This window comes from Caretta caretta, chromosome 5 (assembly GCF_965140235.1).
Source record: "Caretta caretta isolate rCarCar2 chromosome 5, rCarCar1.hap1, whole genome shotgun sequence".
NCBI lineage: Eukaryota > Metazoa > Chordata > Testudines > Cheloniidae > Caretta > Caretta caretta.
The window spans coordinates 90,903,317-90,926,452 of record NC_134210.1 but is presented as its reverse complement, the minus strand read 5'-3'; the positions used below and the strand labels follow the sequence as shown (position 1 = coordinate 90,926,452).

The window sequence follows — 23,136 nt, the reverse complement described above, 5'->3', positions numbered from 1 at the left end:
ACTATTTAAAAAAAAAAAAAGGAAATAGCCCAGGCTACAGAAAGAGGAAACAGAAAATATGATATAGGTAGTAGGGTAGTCACGTGATTAAAATTAATCCTGATTAATCACACTGTTAAACAATAATAGAATACCATTTATTTAAATATTTTGGATGTTTTCTACATTTTCAAATATATTGATTTCAATTATAATGCAGAATACCAAGTGTACGGTGCTCACTTTATATTTTTTATTACAAATATTTGCACTGTAAAAAAACAAAAGAAATAGTATTTTTTCAGTTCACCTAATACAAGTAATGTTGTGCAATCAATTTATCATGAAAGTTGAACTTACAAATGTAGAATTATGTACTAAAATAACTGCATTCAAAAATAAAATAATGTAAAACTTTAGAGCCTACAAGTCCACTTGTCGCAAGATATTTACATGCTAGATGCTCTAAAGATTCATATGTCCCATCATGCTTCAACCACTGTTCCAGAGGACATGCGTCCATGCTGATGACGGGTTCTGCTCGATAACAATCCAAAGCAGTGAGTTCACACCTCATCCCCCTCAGATTTTGGAAGGCCCTTCAGATTCTTAAACCTTGGGTCGAGTGCTGTAGCTATCTTTAGAAATCTCACATTGGTATCTTCTTTGCATTTTTTCATATCTGCAGCAAAATTGTTCTTAAAATGAACATGTGCTGAGTCATCATCTGAGACTGTTATAACATGAAATATATGGCAGAATGCAGGTAAAACAGAGCCGGAGACATACCATTCTATGAACTGCCCGAGGAGTTCAGTCACAAATTTAATTAATGCATTATTTTTTAACAAGCATCGTCAGCATGGAAGCATGTCTTCTGGAATGGTGGCTGAAGCATGAAGGAACATACGAATGTTTAACATATCTGGCATGTAAATACCTTGCAACGTAAGGTACAAAAGTGTCATACAAACACCTGTTCTCACTTTCTGGTGATATTGTAAATAAGTGGGTAGCATTATCTCCTGTAAATGTAAACAAACTTGTTTTTCTTAGCAATTGTCTGAACAAGAAGTAGGACTGAGTGGACTTGTAGGCTCTAAAGTTTTGCATTGTTTTGGTTTTGAGAGCAGTTATGTAACAAAATTAATTATGATTTTGTAAATTTTTTTTAGTTAATGGTGTCAGTTAACTGCGATTAACCGACAGCTCTAATAGGTAGTGTTGTATGATGTGTATTGTTCAGCTGTTTTCTGAGATGGGTTGATTTTTTTACATGATTTCATTACCAAAAAAATCTTGAGGATCATTTGTTATCTCTCTGGTCTGTTTTCTTGGTGCAGTCACATGAAATTGCCAGATAAGGCAGGAAGGAAGATGGCACGCATCTCTAAAATAGTGTGCCCCCTGCTTATATTCAGACTTCTAAAACCTTATTTAGGAGCCTAAATAGAAGAGAACTTCAGGTGCCCAACTCATTTGAAAATGAGGCTGTGTTTATTTAGGTCATAAATATAGATTTAGAGCCTAATTTTAGGCACCCTAATTTGAAAACGCTGGCCCATGTTCGTAAATTATTCCCTGTAGACCATTTATCTAAACGTGACTTTCTCTCAAGAATATGGAAAATCAGTCGTTCCTTTGTACATTTGTAAGTCCAGTTGCTATTTCAGCATTCTTCCTCTCCACATCCAAATCTCTCAAAAGACAATATTTTTCCCTTTTTTATTCTTTATTTTCAGCATGGAACACCTCCACTGCTAATTGCTGCTGGCTGTGGAAACATTCAGATGCTTCAGTTACTCATAAAGCGAGGATCCCGTATTGATATTCAGGATAAGGTCAGGATTCTATTTTGTATAACAATTTTAGTTGGTACTAGTGAGTTTCCTATCATATTAGTGGGTTTATTGCAGCTAATGTAGTAAATTATTTCAAGTTATTAATCGTAAAAGGTTGTTTCTACTTTAGAAAGTGTCTTCATCGAATTAGTTTCATATTTCTCTTACACCAAATTAGATAGAGCGCTTTTCACAAACCTCTACAGAATGATAAATGTACTGCTTAATTACTTGAGCTGTCATTCCTATTAAAACACAAAAGCTATAATGGGGATCCTTTGTGAAAAACATTTATACTTCTTGAAAAAGTGTTATGTGGTGGCTTTGGCTCAAGTTGCCTGAGCCACTAACTTGTTAAATCACTATTTATTGACTTAAAGTATTTGGGAAAGTATTTATTTTCTCCATGAAGTGTTGTTCGGTGATTCTTCCTCCCACCCCCAGCAGCTTGGCAAACTATCTTTTAAGAGAATACGGGGATGTTAAGATAATTTGATATTAACTCTTGTTCAACTGACATGAAGTCCCAAAATCTCAAGGTTTTGATGAAAGCTCTAGTCCTGGCTCGTCTGGAAAACTTTTGTAGGTTTTCTTGGTCTTATTGTTTCTTTGGCTTACTTTGGCTGTGGATGAGCCTCCTGTTGTTCAGCACATTCGTGTGTGTGTGTGTGTGTTCGCGCGCGCACAAAGTTATAGCCTAGTGAATATCCTGAAGTGCAATGTTTTTGTTCATTATTTTTATAATACAATATTTTGAACAGGCTGGGTCTAATGCAGTCTACTGGGCTTCTCGACATGGTCATGTACAAACTCTGAAATTTCTCTGTGAGAGCAAATGCCCTTTGGATGTTAAGGATAAGGTAAGGAAAAAACTCTTTTCATTGTCAACTTAAATGCTGAGAGTATATTTTTATGAACAATTAACTGTATTTTAGGGTATGACAGGCAGTTTACTGTTACTTTTCGCCATGCTAGCTCGATTACGTCCTACAATCCTAATCCTAGCAGTGGGAGACCTAACTCATAGGAACTTCCCTTAGCCCAGGAAGCCTACCTCCCGCAACACTTGTCTGGGGAGGCACACCCTCTGCACCCCTAGCCCTAGCCTGGTAACACCTGCTTCCTGGAAATAAATCCTACCAAGCACTTAGTGCTAGAGTCCTAACCCTAACCCTAGCCTGGGCCCACCTGCCTTTTAGATCCCTAACCCTAGCTTGGGCAGGCTTACCTCCTGCAACCCTAATCCTGGGAGACCTTAGTACTAGAACCCTAAGTCTAGCCTAAATGAGGCCTACCCTGGAACCATAATCCTAACCCAGGGAGGCCTACTCCTGGAAACCTAACCCTTGCCTGGGGAGTCCCACCGCCTCGAACCCTAGCCTGGTGACATCTACTTTGAAACCTAAACCTACCCTGCAGAGTGCTTAGTGCTAGAAACCTAACCCTAGCCCGGACCGGCCAACCTCCTGCAACTCTAACCCTAGCCCAGGGAGGCCTAGGTCCTAGAAACCTAACCTTTGTCTGTGATAGAGCCACCTCTTACAGTGCTAAGCCTACAGCAGGGAGTCCTACTGCCTAGAACCCTAATCTTAACTCATGGAGACCTACCTTCTACAACCCTAACCTTAGCTGAGAGAGGCTTACCTTTCAGAACCAGAACCCTAACCCTATCCTGGGGAAGACTACCTCCTAGAACCTTAACCCTGACTTGCGGACACTTATCTCCCAGAAGCCCGACCTTCGAGTGGGGAGACCCATCTCCCAGAACATTAACCCTATGGCAGGGAAACTAACCTCCTTCAACCCTAACCCTAGCCCGGGCTGGCCTACTTCCTAGATCCCTAGGTTCCTGAGCTGCAGTCACACCTTTGATTGCAGTGTAGATAAATCCTTCATCAGTGAGACAGATCTAGTTGTTGAGGAAGAAGTCCTCAGCTTTGCCTTGTATCAAAGACTGTCTTTGTAAGTCAAGTGACAATAATAATATAGCTAGTTTTGTAGTCTTGTAGTGATGGTGTTTTTATTGGGAAAATAAACCCATGCATATGAGTGTGATAAGGAGAGTGCAAAGTGCACTTATATACTTAATGAAAATGCTTCAGTTTCTCATAAAAAGGATCTCCCACTGATGTCCAGGATAAGGTCAGAACTCTGTTTTCATTTATCCTGCATGAAAAGAATTTTGACTTGAAATTGAATGTAGCAAAGGTTAGTGCAGTTCAGAGCTAATGAAAAATTACCTTATTTCCACTAATGTTTCTAAGGCCAGGTCAACACTAAAAAATTTGGCCATGATAATAAGGTCAGTTAGGGATGTAATTTTTTTTTAAGCATTTTTATGCCAAGAAGAGTCCTCGTGCAGTTGCACCAGCATAAAAGTGCTTTTGCCAGGTTATTTTATTTTGCTCAGCGCACTGGTACAAACTGTATTGGCAAAAACATTACTTTGGCTGGATAAGCTGTACGATGTTTGTATGGGCCAGCCTTTTTCTAGTGTAGGCCTGGCCTAAATAAACTATTTATTTTGCTTTATGGAAGATGTTAATCCCTGAATAAAAGTTCTATTCTATGCTCTAGGAGCCATTACAACATTTAAAAACCGTATATTATCTTTTTAGTATCATATGACAACATAATAACTTCTTATCAAACTTCAAATAATTACAGCACCTTCGCCGCCAGCAGCCCAGGAAAAAAATCTATCCCCTCAGACACACGTCCCTTCCCAAATACCGGGGAGAAAAGATGAACCAGAGAGCATGCCCCAAATGTTGACGGATCAGGTCTCTGGCAAACAGTGAAGAAATAAATTCCAGAAAAGGAAGGCCTTCACAGATAACACACTCTGCCAGTTGCTCCCCCCATTTATAACAAGGGAGCTGTAGCTTGAATGTCTACACTGACTGTATTTGTGGCAGTATAGCATGGGAAGAGGTGGTATCTGAGGTAATTGGGCCCAAAACCATCTAGATAGAGCATTAAATGTTGAAACCTACACTTCGTATTCCACCCAGAAACTCCCAGGCCGCCAGTGGAACTCGCAGAGAACTGATGTTCCGTTCATGGGAGTGTGACACATGAAATAACACTTGAATGTGCTTGCTCTGTCATTGCAGTCTGGAGAGACAGCGCTCCATGTGGCAGCTCGGTATGGTCATGTAGATGTGGTTCAATATCTCTGCAGCATTGGATCCAATCCCAATTTTCAAGACAAGGTAGGTAGGCTCAGCTCTTCCTCCTCCTACAGAAATATGAGTTCGTTCAGCATAAGTAACCATAACTTCTGGTCTTGCCTTATAGCCCCTTGCCATGTTTCAAATAGAAACTACTCTGGTGTTTTACCTCCAAGTAAATGGAGACTGTTCATAAACTGTGTGCATGAGAAAGCTACCTTTTTTCCTTGTAGAACACCAAGGTATCTTGAAATGATTTACAGAAGCTTAAGGATGGAGAGAGCTGCACCTCTGTTTACACAGCAGAAGTGCAAGTTGTGTGCAACCTTCATGGGTTCAGCTAGCACCTGGACTGGCTATTGACTCTGCTATGAAGCAGATCCTTCCAAAATTCTCTGTGACTGATAAAAATGATGAGCCAAAGTGATAAACAACTTATTTTTTATATATATAAAATTAAGGAATCAAATTATATAGCTATAATTTTGATAACTTATTGAATTCAGAGAAGAAACATGCATTTCTTTAAAGAAGACATGTTTAACATATTTCAGCTATTAATTGGAGTCCATTGTGGGGAGGTGAAAAGGGAAATATATCATCCAAAAAACCCAAACAATTTCCAAGCTCAAGTGTCTCTCAGTCCTTGGGAGCTCCTTCTCGCTACAGACAGTCTCAAGTCTTTCAAAATATTGTCTGCAATGGGAGAATCTGGAACTGACACAGGCAGTCACAGAAGTAGGGCAACGGGCAAAAGTTGCAAACCCAACCCTTTCTCAGTCTGTCAGCTGAAGCCATCCCCGTACACACATGTCTAAAGGCTTCACATGACTGTTACTCCTTCAGTTACCATGGAAAGCTTGAGTCCTCTCTACTAAGTAAGATCGCCTGTAGTATGAGCTTCGAGTATCTGCTTCCCTTATGCCCAAATAAATCTGTTAGTTTTTAAGGTATCACCGGACTCCTTGTTGTTTTTGCTTCCCTTATAGCTCAGTGGAGGGGTGAGGAGGTTACATCTGCAATCCCATTGCCCTTGTCGTTTGGCAGGACCCTTCTTCCCTTTTAATCTTAACTGGTTATAACCCGTTGTACTTACAACTGCATCTTTTGTAGAACATTTGTGTGTCTCTTATTAAACGTTAAATTAGAGCTTAAAGATTAAATATTTTAACACGTCTTAGGGTCCTTAGTCACTTTTGAAAATGGGGCTTATGCTTCTAAGTTACTTAAGTATGCTTTAAAATCTTTAACCTTAACTGACTTGTGGACGGCAGATCACACTCAGAGCTGAAAATTGAATACTGGAGTTCTCACTCCAAATTTTTTGTTTCAACCACTTGACTAATCCCTAAATAAGTGAAATAATTCCATATGAATGAGGACATGTTTTAAAATGAGAGAACCTAGATAAATAATTAGCTTCAGTTGCATGGAAACAGCAAGACAGGGGTGCCAGTATTTGCAGGCAAGTCAGGTATCACTATTATGTTTTGTACTAAGAAATCTGCATTCCTGGAATCCAGATGGTTAAGAGAAGCTACTGAGTTATCATAATCATTGTGTGTGTCAGGGTGAAGTACACCCACATTGAGAAAGTTAGCTTAATAAATTATAGTGATGCTAAATCATTTTATAGGATTTAACTTGAATAGACAGATTTCTTTTCTTTCCCCTTCTTCCAGTTTTACAGGACAAGCTGGGGAATTGGCACTGCTAGCACATAGTTTCAGCTGTTTTTTGTTTTGATTTGTCAATATTGATAGGAAGAAGAAACTCCTTTGCACTGTGCTGCTTGGCATGGCTACTACTCTGTTGCCAAAGCACTTTGTGAGGCAGGTTGTAATGTGAACATTAAAAACAAAGAAGGGGAAACTCCACTCCTGACAGCATCAGCTAGAGGTTACCATGATATTGTGGAATGCTTGGCAGAACACGGAGCTGACCTTGATGCAACAGACAAGGTTAGTTATGGGTGAATGAGTCACATTTAGTCAGGAATTATATGCAGAGGACATGAGTGATACAGGACTATTTATACCTCTAAATTACTTTCCTTAAAATACTTCATTTGACTGCTTCAGGCCATCATTCTTTTTTCAAATATAAGCTCTCTAATGGATTATAAAGAGAAAATTGATGGCTGCTTCTAAAAGTTGCTGACTGATTTGTTCATTCATACTGGAAATAACCATTCCATTATTATGTCTGTATTCATGTAATACCACCTTATTAAATCTGTTTATCTGTCCATCACACTTTATGGCTGACACACATTCTTTATACAGAAAATAACTGAAATACTGACTCTTGTAATTGCAATAAGCTATTCATTTTTAAAGGACAAAAGGCAATGAATTTATCACTTGCCTTCAATACCTGTGTGTCAGATAAAGAGAATAAATAATTTGTTTTCCAATAGTCTAAACTACAGCTTTTTAAAAATTGCACTAATTCAGAATTACTTTTTTTCCTCTCATGACTGGTATTGAAGAAACCTTGAGTTTCGTTGTTTATATTAGCATACTGATGATGGTTGTTATTTCTGGAGTTTCTATTGCATTTAAACAGTGCTTATGTCAAAGGTCTGCTGTGTGCTGCTGATAAAACATTTTGCTTATAAGAGAATTAAATGGAATGACTTTTGAGTCTTGCTACCTTCCCACTCCCAAGTTGCTTCAAATACAGAAGGAGCTGCACCACTCAGAAGCTGCCATTCTCTAAGCAGATTGTGTGACTTTTGCATTGGCCACCTTCTGGCAATAAACACTTGAGCTAGTATGTCTTAGCCTCTGTACCGCTTTCAGGGAAAACTGTTGATTTGTTCTGAGATAGACTTGTGCTGGGAAAATAAAATTGTTATGGCTTGTGATCCAAAAGGCAGGACAATACACACTACCACCATTAAATTACCACACATCTATGGAAAAATACTTGAATTTGTATAAATCACTTCATAATGGTGAGATTTTTTTTTTAAATGTGACTGACCAGTTGTCTTGTGATTTCAGGATGGACACATAGCCCTGCATCTTGCAGTGAGAAGATGTCAAATGGAAGTAGTTAAAACTCTCATCGGTCAGGGATGTTTTGTAGATTTCCAAGACAGACATGGTAACACCCCCATGCATGTGGCCTGCAAAGATGGGAATGTCCCTATTGTGATGGCACTCTGTGAAGCAAGTTGTAATTTGGATGTTACAAATAAGGTAAACAAAAAACAATAGTGCTGGTACAGAACTTCTCTGTTAAATATCTTACCTTCTTGGGTGCCTGAACTTCTCTTAATTTATAAAAAATTTTGTGTAAAAATCCTTTTATTTTTCAGAGTGCAAATAGAAAACATTTTCAAGAACTTAAAAAGGTAGAGCTATGGTAAACTTTAGAGCGGTTGAGTTGTTAATTGAAAATCCATGCGGAAAGAGACAAACTGAATTAGTTGCAGCAGTAAACTTTTCTGTTCTGTCCTAATGTTAATACAGATGCCAACACGTTTGTCTGGTAGTATGGCTTTACTTCTTGCAGATGATGTTTAGGCAACAGGGGTTGGGTGGAATGCTGTATACTTCATATTTTGTTGGTAGTCTAAAGAAGTATTAAATTAAGTAATAAAGATTATTAATAATAATTATGATTTACTTATAGAACTGATAACAAGTACTTCTATATATTAAAAAAGCTCTCCTTTTGAATTATGAGGAAAGATTCTCATATACAGCTATTAAGTGATTTAAATCAACTTCAGATTCCACCACCAATTAAAGACAAGTGTTGTGTTAGTGCAGGGGTAGGCAACCTTCGGCGCGTGGCCCATCAGGGTAATCCACTGGTGGGCCATGAGACATTTTGTTTATATTGACCGTACACAGGCACAGTTCCCCGTGGCCACGGTTCACTGTTCCCAGCCAGTGGGAGCTGCGGGAAGCGGCAGGCCACAGGGATGTGCTGGCCACCGCTTCCCGCAGCTCCCATTAGCCAGGAACGGGAAACCGTGGTCACTGGGAGCTGGGGGCGGGGGCTGTGCCTGTGGACAGTCAATGTAAACAAAATGTCTCACGGCCCGCCAGCAGATTACCCCGATGGGCCGCATGCCGAAGGTTGCTGACCCCAGTGTTAGTGGATTCATGTGACATTCATGTTTTAAGCCAATTTTTAGAAAGTTAAACATCAATGATACTTTAAATCAGTTAACAAAAATGTTATTGACCATATTAGTGCTTTCCAGAGTTGAGGACACTAGACCAAGTGCTGTACCCTTTCACCAACTTTTTTGTTTCATGTAGGAACTACACTTAATCACAGAATTGGTTAGTAAATTATACCCCTCTAAAACAACATTTATTCCACTGTTTGTTACAGGATTATTGCTAATTAAAGGTGGAAAATTTTCATCAAGTTGTAGAAAACCCTTTCCGGTGTGACATTTAGTAGCCTGTGTCTCAGATAGTCAAGTTATTAGTGCTTTGTTGGCCTCTCTTGTTGTAATAGAGCTGAATAGGGTGTATGAAAACCAAATATAATACTTAACGGGTTTAACATTTTAGCTTTCTGCCTAGGATTGTTAAATAACAGTAAACTGCTTCAGGAATGTTTCCTGTAGCTAGTTTGTATAGCTTTAATGTCAGCCATTAGACTTTACTGACATACTGTGTGGATAGTGCTTGATATTTTGCTTTGAATGTCTAATTATGCAAAAGTGGGAGAATACTGCAATATCATGCAATTTTTATATCCCACTACATTTAAAACAATTAATTGTAGGGGTCTTTGTGCTGTTCTTTGGGATTCATTTATTTTAAAAGATGTTACAGTTCTTAGAAAAACATAAAAGTATTCTTGTAATACAATATTACTAATTGTTTCCATTTATTACAAAAGCCCTGTGATCTTCTGTGCGACAGAAAGCTATGGAAGATTGTGGATTTTTTGGCTTAAAAGTCTGGCCCAGTACAATCAATATTTTTTTAAATCTAAAGGTCAGCAGCTGCCAAGTGGAAAGCTTATTATAATGAGCTCTCCACCCCCTGTTGTTAGCTTAATTGTGACTGATCAGGCAATTAAATGCAGATCCATGGTTGAGAACGCATTTTTGGAAAGGTGGGTTAATGCAGCCAAGGGCTGGATTAGCACCTCTTTTCATGACTGAGAATCTTTGGCTGGCCTCAGTGGCCTGGGCTCAAAGAAGTAGGGTAGAAAAAAATAAACGCCTAAAACTAAATGGACCAGCAAGCCTTCCACATATGGTTAAGGATTTTTGTCTTGTTACTCTTTAAGGCTGTAGTAGACTGTGCGAGTGGAATGGACTTTGGATTCCAGGTCTTTGGAAGAGAAGAACTCTCTTCACATAGCATATGGAGATAGTGCCATTATCTTGAAAGCAAGCCCTGCCATGTGAACCAGTTAACTTAATGAAGCATTTATCTTGTGTCCACAAGTGACATCTACCAGTATAAATGCAAGATGCTGACTTGCTGACATGTGCCCTATAGCTTTCATATCCATATATTTGGGGGGGAGAGGGGATCTTTCCAGTTAATATTTTTTACAATGTTAGAGACTTTAAAAGTCATAATCCTAGAATCCTATTACTACACTAAAAGAGAATTTGAAAATGTTTACTTCTGAGAAGGAAGCATTTAGGGTTACAGCAGAGAAATTATAGGAGAAAGCAGATGACACGCAAGTAGATGTAGAGAGGAGATACAAACAGAAAATGTTGCGAAGACAGGTCTATTGACATGAACAGAAAAGAGGTAGGAAGTGGACGTTACGAGGACCATTGGATTAGTGGGAGAGAATCAGGAACAACTAAGACATGGGAGTGTGAGAATCTTACAAAATAATAATTTAATACCGTAGAAGGTAAAGATGAGAGAGGACAAGCTAGCAGACTGCTGTGGTCAGGATGACAATGATTTCATTCAGCAGTCATTGCCCTCCTGACAACAGACAAAATGGTTCCACTCTTTTTAGTAAATCCCATATTTCATATCTTCCATATTCTTAAACATCGTCCCTGTATATTCTGGATCCTGATTTACTATCTAGACTCTTTTGCTTCCATTCATTTACCTCGTCCATACATTTTCTAATTTTCAAACTCTCTACTGTCTTCCGCTTCCACAACCCATCTGCCCTAGTCTTTTTAGTGTTTTCAGAAAAGTTTTGGTTCACAGTGCTCCTCAGCATACTCTGCTCTCTTGCGGGTTTACAAGTATTGTGTTACCCTATTCCTTGATATTCTTGCCTGTAGACATTTTCTGTCACTGGCATTCTCAGGGAGCAGTGTCCTTTTGGGCTTGCAGAGCCCTTCCTCTTCTGTTTACTTCCATCAATACGTGACTGGGGAGGAGAAGGCACAGCTGCCAAGCTTATGGAGCCAGTGTTGCGGGCACAGGCGATATTTATTTTCAAACTCCCATTTAATGTTTCTGGGAGTCAGAGAAATTCTCTCTCACCAGTGAAAATTTTTAGGGCATTTCACATAAATTTGTAGATCTGACTTATTTAATTAAGTGTCCCATATTCAATCTTCTTTTTGATTAAATCAGACTTTAAATTAGTTGTGTTCAATTTTGAAACTTAGAGTGTAAAATTAATCAAATTATCCTAATTTTTTCCAGTCCTTAATTGTGTAGCTACATGTATATAGTAGCCAGGTGGTGTCTCTTGAGCATAGAATAAACATGTACCTGAAAGTCAGACTCTCTGCACATCATCCACAGAAAGTTAACCTATTTTTTATCCCCCTCTTAGTATGGACGAACACCTTTACATCTGGCAGCAAATAATGGAATCCTTGATGTTGTCAGATACCTCTGCCTCACTGGTGCCAACGTAGAAGCTTTAACCTCTGTAAGTATAACAAATGTTATATGCTTACTTGGTTTTCTACATAAAAGGAAACAATTTAAAACAAAAGTGATGGTCTATTACAATTGTATTTTGGAACAGTAAAAATTTTGTTACACTACAGTATATAACTCTGGCTTGATAAATATTCTCAGTTGCCCGTGCACAGATGCAGCCTACCCCGATAAATAATAAATTTAAAACAAATTAAGGTACAGAATCCTATACGCTTATCCACAGGACCTTAACTGAGAGTTATTTGTGCTGCTCTGTTTTCATTGAAGCACAATTTAGCCATTTTCCCTGCAAGTCATATACGTGTATAAACGCATTTTAAAATCTTTTTAGGAGATTTTTTTCAAAAGGTTTTCGTCTTATTGCAGTGAAAAGAATTTTTCATGGCATACATGCATGGGTGAGTGAATGAGTGAGCTAGCATTAGGATATACTTGTAAAGCAATTACTATCTGTCATGTTGATCTGCACCACTGCTTCCATCACACCACCTAAGGTATTTTTCATTATCAGAAGAGTTGACACGTGTTCCCTTGATTAGGATATCCGGGTTGATTAAGAACAACAAGCTATCACACACAACATTGCCCATATATTTAACAAACAAATACTATTTGTTTGCAAAAGAAATACAGCTGGATCATCCTAAAATAAAAAAACAAAAAATTCAGCACATCTTATTCAGGCTAAACTGCTGAAGTCCATATTGGTGAAAGTCAAATCATAATTTATGTGTAGCCAGGAGCCCAATATTTTTCAAAGCTCCCCTCTACAGAAATTACACCTGAGATTGTGATAAATGAAATTAAAGAAAAAAATGTATCTACTTGTTTGTTTTGTGAATTTGACAGCACTTGGTGTAGTAGTCCAGTTTCACTGTTTCCCTCTATATTCAGCTAGCTTGTTGGTATCACCAGGTTGTGTGGGTCTTTCACAAAGTGACACAGGAGAGAGAGGGTGAATGCAATTGTGCCAATTTTTATGGTTTTGCAGGGCCTCAAACATACTTAGTATCTGAAGATACTTTTTTTATATTGACTATATTTTAAGTTTCCAGTTTCCTTTGTTTTTTCCTGGTTTCATCATTTCTAATTACCAAAATAAATGCATAAACTGAAGCTGTTTCAGCTTATCCTCATTCTCATATTTTATGGAGTACTTGATTCAGTATTTATAACATCAGCATTAAACACCGTGGCAGTGATTGTGATTTAACAAAGTTTATCTACATATAGAAAATTACCAGTGGAACTATACCATTATAGTTATATTGGTTTAACTATCTGTGTGGACGGGACTGTGCTCCTTCCAGAAGCGGTGTTCCTTTTTCCAGTGAGCTTAGATCTCTTTGAAAGTGATGACAAAGTGAATTGTGATGACACTAAGGTATGTCTATGCTTAAAACATTACAGCAGTGCTGTTGTCACACTTCCGTGTACACACTATCTACTCTGATGGTAGGTAGTGCACCTCCCAAAGAGGTAGTAGCTAGGTCAACAGAAGAATTCTTCCATCGACCTTGTGCCATGTACGCTAGGGGTTAGGTCCGTCTAGCTACATCTCTCAGGGGCATAGATGTAAAAACCTAATGTAGACCAGGCCGAAGTCTGGCAGGAGAAGCCGGCTGATTAAACAGGAGAAACTCCTGTTTATGCACAAATATCAGGGCAATGAGCATGTTGGTGGAAAGAGGGAATTGGAGAAAGTGAGTAGGTGGTGATTTACTGAGGTTTCCTTTTTTTTTTTTTTTTTTTAAATTTACTGGAGTCTGATGTTAAACTTATGTGGAAGGTCCAAATGGTGGTTCTCGGTGAACCTTTTTGTTAAATTATTTTCCGAGCACCATTTTTCACAGTTCAGTAGTGCCTAAAACATTAAGTTTGGGCTAGAGCTTGGTAATTTTTGGAGACTTTTATTTAATTTTGAGTGTATAAATGTTTTTAGTGGTTTGAGAAAACATTTAACAATGTTCATGCTCCTGGAACATGCAAGCTGTTCAAATGTTTAAAAACAATAATAATAAAAAAAAGTGTGCTGCATGCACACATGCAGTTTGGCATCTCATTGTTCCATCACATTATCCGGTATCTTCTGGAATTTTAAATGCCCAAACTGTTTAATTTGAATAACGGTATGTGCAAACATGTAACTAGCTGTTTTCATGTACAGCTACCAAGTTTGCATCAAAGTTTCCAGTAATTGTGCCGAAGGGTATGTCTAAGCTGGCAAGTTTATGTGCCACAAATTATACCACTTTTAATAAAATGCTGGAATTAAACCACTATTGCATATCCACACTGTGCTCCTTGCATCCACATGAGCAGCTCTTGCAATGGCAAAGACAGTAGTGCATTGTGGTAGCTGTCCCACTGTGCAACTGGCCACAACGTGCTTTGGGAAGGGTCTGCAATGCCTCATGGGGCAGGCACCGTCTCAGATGATGCAGGTTTCCCAATCCCATTGTTCAGTGGGTATCCTACTACATTGCCAGCTGTTTTTCAACTGAAGTTGGGGAGGGGGAGGGGAGTGATGGGGAGTATGTGTGTCTGAAGTGGGGGAGAGTGTGTCAGCATGCTGTCTTGTAAATTCAGAGAGCGACAGGAAGAAACCAGTCCTGAGACAGGGGAGGGGGAAACACCAACATCAGCCCCTGCTTCCCTTCCTGGACTTTCTGCGCACACCTTTCTCTGTGATCAACAGCAGGACATTCCACATTAATAGTTTGCTTTGTGTCCCGGAGCAGATCAGCACAACAGCTGTCAGAAATGGTGCTTTGAAAGGGGAGGGACACCTGTCTCCAGGGCAGCTGAGTTCAAAACAATGAGCAGAGGCATTATGGGACAGCTCCGGAAGCCAATTACAGCACAGAAAGCAATCAAGTGTTTTCACTGACAATAGAGCACTGGAGCCTCTGCACAACTAGCCTTGCGACTCTCACTGAGATGGGTTTTTTGCAGCGCTGCAATTGAGGAGTTTCTGTGCACAAAGTGGCTTGGCAGCATGTACATGTCTGCAGTTTGAGCGCAAAAAGCTGCTTTACTGCGCAGAAACGTGCCAGTGTAGACAAGCCCTAATCTGCATGCACATATTAAATACTTGTTCACGCTTGGGAAAATTAGGCCCTTTTTGGATGCCAAGTTTGCTTAGCCACTGCTCTTCCAGTAACTAGCTCCCTACTTTGTAAAGCATTTGTAAAGTTAGCTTGAGTAGGAAAGCCATTTATCAAAAAACATTCTATTTCGGCTGCATGTGTATATTTTCAAATACATATTGTAATATACAAATACATGCTGTACTTTGCAGCCAGAAAATTTTGCAGCCTCTTTGTATTCGTAATGATTGACATAAGAGAAGGGTAATATTGTTCCTTATATTTTTCCCTCCATGGGATAAGATGCCTCCTTCAGGCAGTAATACCTAACCCACTAATGCCATGTTCTCTGCTAATTAAACCTCAATTGCTCATAATAATCCTTCCTGCTGACGTGACCCTCTTCACAGTTCACAGTGGTTTAAGCTGTAGTTTTGAAGTGAGGTGACCAGAATTTAAGACCATTTATCATCATCACTGGGTTAAAAGTCACAAATCCCCCCACTCCCCTCTCCAAAGGCTCTCAAGGATTCTTTACACAAGGTTTCATTTCTGCTTTTCCTTTTTTATGGTTACCGTATTATTTTCTATGGGTTTTAATTTGTTTTGATAAATTACAATACAGCTTTATATTTTACATAGCATTCCGGGACAGTTTGTTTAGAGATTCTGTATAGGGCTAAATTGTGAGTGTCCAACTCCAGTTATTAGGGCTGGGTGTGGTTCTGTCACCCTGATAATGTGGCTTAGAGAAGCCACCTCTCCACTGTCAGAGATGTGACTAATGTGGGCTTCACAGATTCAGCCCCATGACCACTCACACCTAGGTTGTGAATGCTGATTCACAGCTTGGCTCTGTGGAGCAAAAATCTTGTTGGGGCCCTGTGCAGGCTCCCTGAGTCCCAATCACACTGATTTCACAGCATTATGGGCCTTCCATGACTCCTAGGTTTTCAGTCCACATTCATAAGTCTTTTCCAGAGCAAAGGGGAAGCTGGATCGGATACTGGTTTGCTTCTGCATCCCTTCCGTACATACATCACTTGTGCAAATCACTTGACCTTCCTCCCTCAGTTTGCCCATGTGTAAAAGCAGGATAATTACTCACAGAGGTGGTGTGAGGATTGGCTAATGGATTAATTATCTATCTAAGCTACTTGTATGGCCCCCATTACCACAGTATCAGAGCACCTCTCAATCCTTAATGCTGTTATCCTCACAGCATCCATGTGAAGTTGGGCAGTGCTGTTTTCCCCATTATACAGATGGGGAGCAGAGACACAGAAAAAGTGACTTGCCCAAGGTCAAGAAATCTGTGGTAGAGCCAGAAGTTGAACTCAGGTCTCCTGAATCCGGGAGCCCCCTAACCACTAGACCTGCTTTTTTCCCTCATACAACGAGAACAGAAGACCAAAACAGCAGATGGTGTAGGATGGTCGGAGAGAAAGTAGGTTTCCCTAGAGGAAAAAAGCTGACAGGGAGAGGAAAAGGAAAGTATTAGACATTCAAATATTTGTTTGGGTAAAGCAGCAGCTAACTATGCAACTGAGGAAGAGATTTACAGAGAAAATGGTAATTTTAAATTTACCCACTTGTTGTCAATTTCAATTCCTGCTTTTTCCTGATAGTGATACATTGCTGTTCCTGAATCTCTAACAACCTTGTCTGAAGTTATTAAAGTTGTGGTATTCAAATTGAATGTTATGGGGGCCTGAAAATGTCTCCTGTAAGTAGACCTTGACTTTTCATAGACAAGGACATTTTATTTCAACAAAGAAAATGCACATATACAATGAAGTTTATTTTATTTTAGATTTAAGGATGTGAAAGCCATAATTTGTCAATCATCTTATGTGCTACTTATGACAATGCAGATTTGTTATGAAGGACTGGATGTGATGGGAATAAAGAGTGAAACCCCAAAAGACTTAATTTACCAACAATTTTTTGTAAACACTGCAAAGTAGAAAAAGGACAAGTTTAAATCGAATCATAAATAAAGTTGTTTTGCCATCAAACACAGCACAAAAGCAGTACCATTAATATAGTCTTAAGAGAGTAAAGGAAGTAAGCAATTTTTCTTACAACTCATTTCATATTAAACTGCTGACCTATGAAACACAGGTAATTAAATGTCAAGAGCAGAATGCTGAAGACAGCTTTGCTTCTCCTTTAAAACTTGCTGAAGCTATTTAAATCGCAAGCCATAAACTGGTTTCAGAGTAGCAGCCATGTTAGTCTGTATTCGCAAAAAGAAAAGGAGTACTTGTGGCACCTTAGAGACTAACAAATTTATTTGAGCATACGCTTTTGTGAGCTACAGCTCACTTCATCGGATGCATCCGATGAAGTAAGCCATACACTGTTTGTTTTTTTGAAAACCTAGATCCAGTAGCTAATTCACCACTGTCAATGCTTACATGTTAATAAACATAATTTACCTGCTTTACGTAGTAATAAATATTCTGATGCATGTCCTTCTGGTGGCCTTTTAAAACTGTATGTGGTATGTAAGATGTATATAGATATTTCTACCATCCACTAACATACTGTATATTTAAACGGGAGAGTGAAGAATGATCATTCAAGAGGGGAGTACTGGCATTGCTCTAAGCCTCTGTTACTGTTATGTCATGATACTGCTTTGCAAAAGAGTGGCTGTTTTTCTGAATTTTCTTATCTTTTTTTGGATGATTAAACAAACTAGGGGGACTACAGTTTAGGGGGTAATCCTGGCTGTTTTTTCTAATCCATTTGCTTCTGACAGCAATTTTATTCTGTTCCTGCCATTAGCAGAACTGAGCTACACTGCACGTGTTTTTCTGTTGCAGACAAAAGGAAGCGATTACACTTAATAACTTGTCTTTAACAGGATGGGAAAACAGCAGAAGACCTCGCTAGAACAGAGCAGCATGAACATGTAGCCAGTCTTCTTTCAAGGCTCAAAAAGGTGGGAATGCCTGGCTATCTATTTGGATGTATGAGGGTGGGGGTTTTTTGTAGGTGAGGGGAGCGTTGGGTGATGTTGTTGGTATTTTAAAGTTTGGGGTAGCATTTTGAACACAAATGATGAGAAAATAAAACCTGCATCAAAAGCATTAGTCAAAAAGCATTACAAAACCACTCAGTGACATAATTAGGTAAAAAAAATCTTATTAATTTGGCTGATGTGTGACATAGCTATGATGTAATAGAGTGAGTGTGTAAGTTTTTATTTTTTGTTTTTCTCATAGATTCCACACAAAAATAAAGGGATCATATCTCATGATTGTCCAAGGGCCCTGTCTGCCAGAGATTTCCCATGGGAAAATGTGGGTGCTCAGAATCTCATGACATAGGACCCTAAATCTGCGGTCTAGCAATACTATTTAATGAATAGTTGCCAGACTGAGAGGAGCAAAATTAGATGTAATACTTCTGTTGAGGTTGTCAGCTGAGACGCTGCTTCTAGTATTAATTTATTTTTTTCTTAAAGATATAGACATCTCTTTTTAAATTGCTGAGCCTACATATTCACTGAAGCATGGGTGTCACTGTGAGGATGTGTCCCCCTCACTTCCAGTGGGGGTAGGAGAGGGAGGAAAACAGTTCCTTTCTCACTCCACCTTTCTGCATTTCTCTTTCCACTCCCCTAAATGGCCTTTTTTGGATGGGGAAGGCTCAGCTGCTCCCTGTTCACTCCCCTGTGCTCAGCTGTTAAGTGGGAGCAATGCAAGGGCAAGAGCTGCACTCAGACTGTTGGAAAAGCTGCCCAGCAGCTTTATCTGAGTTGCTCCTTGCTGCCAGCTGGGAAGAAGAGGACGGATTAGTTGGCCCCAGCTCCTGTAGCTAGCAAGAGGGAGAAGGAAAAACGTTATGGTGGTTCTCTCTCCTCCCCCACCAGCGTGGATCTTTAACAGCCTAGGAATGGAGATACATCAGGCAATGGGTGAGTTAGGCCATGTCTGCGTTACAGGGACTATAGCGGCAGAGCTCCGTACTATAGATGAAGCGTACAGTGATGGAAGGGGTTTTTTCTATCATTGTAGCAACACCGCCTCCCCGAGTGACGGTAGCTAGGTCTCTGGAAGCTGTTGGGTGTATGAGTGGGAGGAGGCAGCGAGCACTGTAGGTGATTGCTGAGAGTGAGCTCCCAGTTGGGGAGGAGGAACTGGATGCACTGGTCAGAGCTTGCACAGGGAGGAAGACCCCATGTCTTCCAGGGAGGAGAAGCAGATACTGGAATGTGTGCAGGGGTGAGAGGAGAGAGGGAGGCAAGAATGAAGGCTTTCTAGGGAGGAAGGGGAAGAAAAGAATCAGCATAAGTGGGATTCGAGACGTTTTGAATGTGGGGGAGGAAGGAAAACCAGAAGAAATGAGGGTACTGAAAGAAAAAAGAAGAATGCAAAATGAGAGAGAAAAGAACAGTCTCGGGGAAATACTCCTAAATTAATAGCAAAGGTTTTGGGAGGCAACAAACAGAGCATTGTATAAGAAAGGGTTCTCCAAGGCACACAGTAGAATCACAGAAAAAGTTGATTGAAGATGAGAAAAGGGAAACAAAAAATAAGCTTAGAATTATGATGGAGAAATATTGTACGAAAATAACTACGATGGCTGTAACCACAAAATGTTTCAATATTGTGTGTGTGTCTGTTTCATCTATAACTTATACCCACTATTGTATTGCAAATATATATATATATATATACACACACACATACACTTAAAGGGTCTATGCAAGTCACAGTACTATTACCAAGCCTTGTGGGTGAAGGATCCAGGACGCTGGCTCTACACTGCAAAAAAGAAAAATAATAATAATAAAAGACCTGTGGCACCAAGTCTGAACCCTGTTCTGCAGACTCAGGCTTGTGCTACAGCACTAAAAATAGCAGTGTAGATGTTCCCTCTCAGGCTGGAGTTCAGGCTCTGAGACCCATTCCCCTCTCCAGGTTTCAGAGTGTGAGCTCCAGCCCAACTGGGAACGTCTACACTACTAGTTTTAGTGCCCTAGTGTGAGCCCAGATCTGTAGATCCAGGCTCTGAATCTCACTGTTGTGGGAGATTTTTTTTGCTGTGTCGATGTACCCACTGAGGCCTGATCTACGTGTAAAATGTAGGTGAACGTAACTCTGGCACTCACGGATGTGAAAAATCCACACTCTTGAGTGCCACAGCTCTGCCAGCCTAAACCCTAGTGTAGAGGGAGCTAGATCACTGGAAGAATGCTCCATCGCTTGGGGAGGCGGTGTTCTTACAGCGATGGCTATAGACTGTCTGCACCATGGGATTATCCCAGCATAGCTACAGCGCTGTAGCTGTGCCGCTATAGTCCCCGTAGTGTAGATGTGGCCTGTGGTTCTTGGTTCCCCCTCCACCCTTCCTCTCAATCTTTGGGGCAAAATGATTCCACTGCAGTGATGGTGCATCAAAAACTGTAGATATAATCAGGGTTTATTGGAATCTGTTCTCTTCTGAACAGTTCTAGGGCTATTAATTGGAAAAATTCCCAGATTTTCTGCATTTCAACCTTGACTTCTAAATTCTGGTTGATGGACTCATTTTTTTTAGTTTCCTCTCTTCATGTTAGAGCTAAGCCACATTTTACTGCCGGTTCCTGGGATTTATTTTGATGCAATAGGAACAAAGTGCAGTGTTTCACCTACCTGCCTTTCTTTGCCTCCTACTGCCCCCAACTTTATAACAAAATAACAGAGTGAATATCTGTTTTATACCTCCCTTTGCAGAAAAAGAAAGAATGGGGGTATTGAAATTTCAAGAGAATGAGGTACTTTAAAACTTGCTTCTGTCCCCAGAAAGTAGCACAGTACTTTACACTGCTGTTCCATAGTAACAATGCTATCTGAATTATGTGACTTAAATAAAAACTTACAAGTGCTTTTCACCTAGTTTTATTTGAATTAAATTGTTGCAAGTTTATATTTTTCAGTAATGCTCAAAAATAATTCTGCTTGTTCTGGAACAGCTGAAGTTAGTGCTGATCAAGCATTCTGGGTCTCTTCTATTCATGTCCGTTTTAAAGATACCAAATAAATTGATCCAGAACGTAAGGAGGCACATTGCTAAATCCCTCCAATACACTTTATTCAGGACAGTGTATCCCAGAGTATTTTCAAACTGTGCTTAAGCTGAAAACGCAGCTTTTAGGCTTCTTATTGAGATTTTTTTTGCATGGTAATTAATGGATCTAATTTCTGCATTTTGTTTGATTTAGGATACACATAGAGGACTTTTTATCCAACAGCTTAGACCTACTCAAAACCCACAGCCAAGAATAAAACTTAAGCTGTTTGGACACTCAGGATCTGGGAAAACTACTCTTGTGGAATCTCTCAAGTGTGGTCTAATAAGGAGCTTTTTTAGAAGACGAAGACCAAGGCTTTCCTCCACAAATTCAACCAGATTTCCACCTTCACCCTTGTCTACCAAACCATCAGGTATCACTTTAAGGCTTCTGGTTTTATAGCATTTAAAGTAAGAGAATAATTATTTCTATCTTAGTGCTTATAACTATATGTTTCAGAGTCGCAGCCATGTTAGTGTGTATTCACAGAAAAAAAAGGAGTACTTATGGCACTTTAGAGACTAACAAATTTATTTGAGCGTAAGCTTTCATGAGCTACAGCTCACTCCATCGGATGCATCCGATGAAGTGAGCTGTAGCTCACGAAAGCTTACGCTCAAATAAATTTGTTAATAACTATATGTGAAGCACTGTTGGCTTGATCTCTAAAAGTAAAGATTAGGAGAATGGATTTTAGGAAACCAATGCAGAGAAATGGCTTTTATTGTTGGTTCCTGGCCAGCAGGATGAAACAGTCAGTGTGAAAGATACAAGATTAGCCAGAGAAACTTTTATTGCATCAGATGAGATGGAAAGTAGAGGACCTGACCACTTGTCGCAAGTATTCTGGAACTTTTTTGCAAATGTAAAGGTGTTAAATCTGTGTCCTGACCAAATTCTAATTTTTGGCAAAATGTAATTGGTCGTCTCTGACCAACGAACATTTTCAGTAGACTATGATATTATCTACTTCCAGTCCTAAACTGTTTGTGTGATATTCAACAACTACTGCATTCTACCCTAGAAGTGGCTGTACTAAAGTAATAAGTGAATTCATCCCTGTTAATACCTCTTTGTTAGATGGGAGATAGTGTGTGGGAGGTTGTTGGGGGTTAAAAGCTTTTTGAGGTCCTTGGATGAAAGGATGCTGTAGAAGTGTTGTTTTATCTATTAGATAAGCTTTATTTTTAAGTTGGTTCATAATTAATGAAGTAATCATAAATAATTACGTGTTTATCACTTACCATAATTTTTAGGTAATACCTGACCATGTTAGGAAAAAGTATATAGTAACAGCTTTCATCTTTGCTCAACCTTCAGTCAGTTTATTCCAAGGATAGGAACTCTGGTGAAAGAACAGGCCAAAAGGTTTCTGGCACAAAGATATAATATATGAATGATCAATGAATCACTGAAAGAGGCTTTCACATATTACACAGGAATTACTTAATGAGAGTAGAGCGGAAATAGATAAGAAATGCTCTGTTCCATTAATCTCAATTTATAGGTCCTTGCACAAGGAGATTAAACTATCTATCAAGAAATGCAGGCATATTATCTACTGGAGTTAGCACAGGAAGGAGGGGGGTGGGGTTTTTTCTCTTTTTTTTAAAACGTTAGAAACCAGTGGGAATAGGTTTTCAAAATCAAACACAGCCATATGAACAAGAGAGATACGGGCCTGGGATTTTTTGCACATATCACCACAGGCTACTGCATACAAAAACTCAGTCCCATGTAACCATATGAAGCAACGAAAAATCTTTTTACTTTATTTATTTAATTACCCCAGTTCTGGAAGAAATTGCTTCGTTATATATATGGTATTATGTACACAGTATTGCTTTAGGTAAAAAACTAAGAATGACCTTACTTAATATATACACACGCACATGCTGTATGAGGCATCAGATGAGCACAACTTAAAGCAATACATAATACTGTATGCAAAAAGAAGTAAGCATATAATTACTGTAAAACCCACAAATACGAATTTCCTAACATTATACACACAAAATATAAAACCATAATGTTGTGCTAACATTGTTTCATTTTAATCTATGTTCAGTCTTTTAAGCACTTTTAGAGTCCTGGGCTTTTTTTGGTTTCGTTTGGTTTTTT

The 23,136-nt window shown here is 39.3% G+C and overlaps 1 protein-coding gene across 7 annotated transcripts in view; it reads left to right on the top strand.

Annotated features, from left to right (window-relative positions):
- The window catches only part of DAPK1 (death associated protein kinase 1), a 122,085-nt gene that overhangs the window by 84,116 nt on the left and 14,833 nt on the right, over window positions 1-23,136 (top strand). For all 7 annotated transcript variants that reach the window (XM_048849916.2, XM_048849911.2, XM_048849912.2 and 4 more), the window contains 8 exons: window positions 1,722-1,820; window positions 2,582-2,680; window positions 4,937-5,035; window positions 6,757-6,954; window positions 8,002-8,199; window positions 11,747-11,845; window positions 17,821-17,898; window positions 21,166-21,388. In XM_048849916.2, coding sequence (XP_048705873.1) covers window positions 1,722-1,820; window positions 2,582-2,680; window positions 4,937-5,035; window positions 6,757-6,954; window positions 8,002-8,199; window positions 11,747-11,845; window positions 17,821-17,898; window positions 21,166-21,388 — 1,093 coding nt within the window. The remainder of the gene's footprint in view (window positions 1-1,721; window positions 1,821-2,581; window positions 2,681-4,936; window positions 5,036-6,756; window positions 6,955-8,001; window positions 8,200-11,746; window positions 11,846-17,820; window positions 17,899-21,165; window positions 21,389-23,136) is intronic.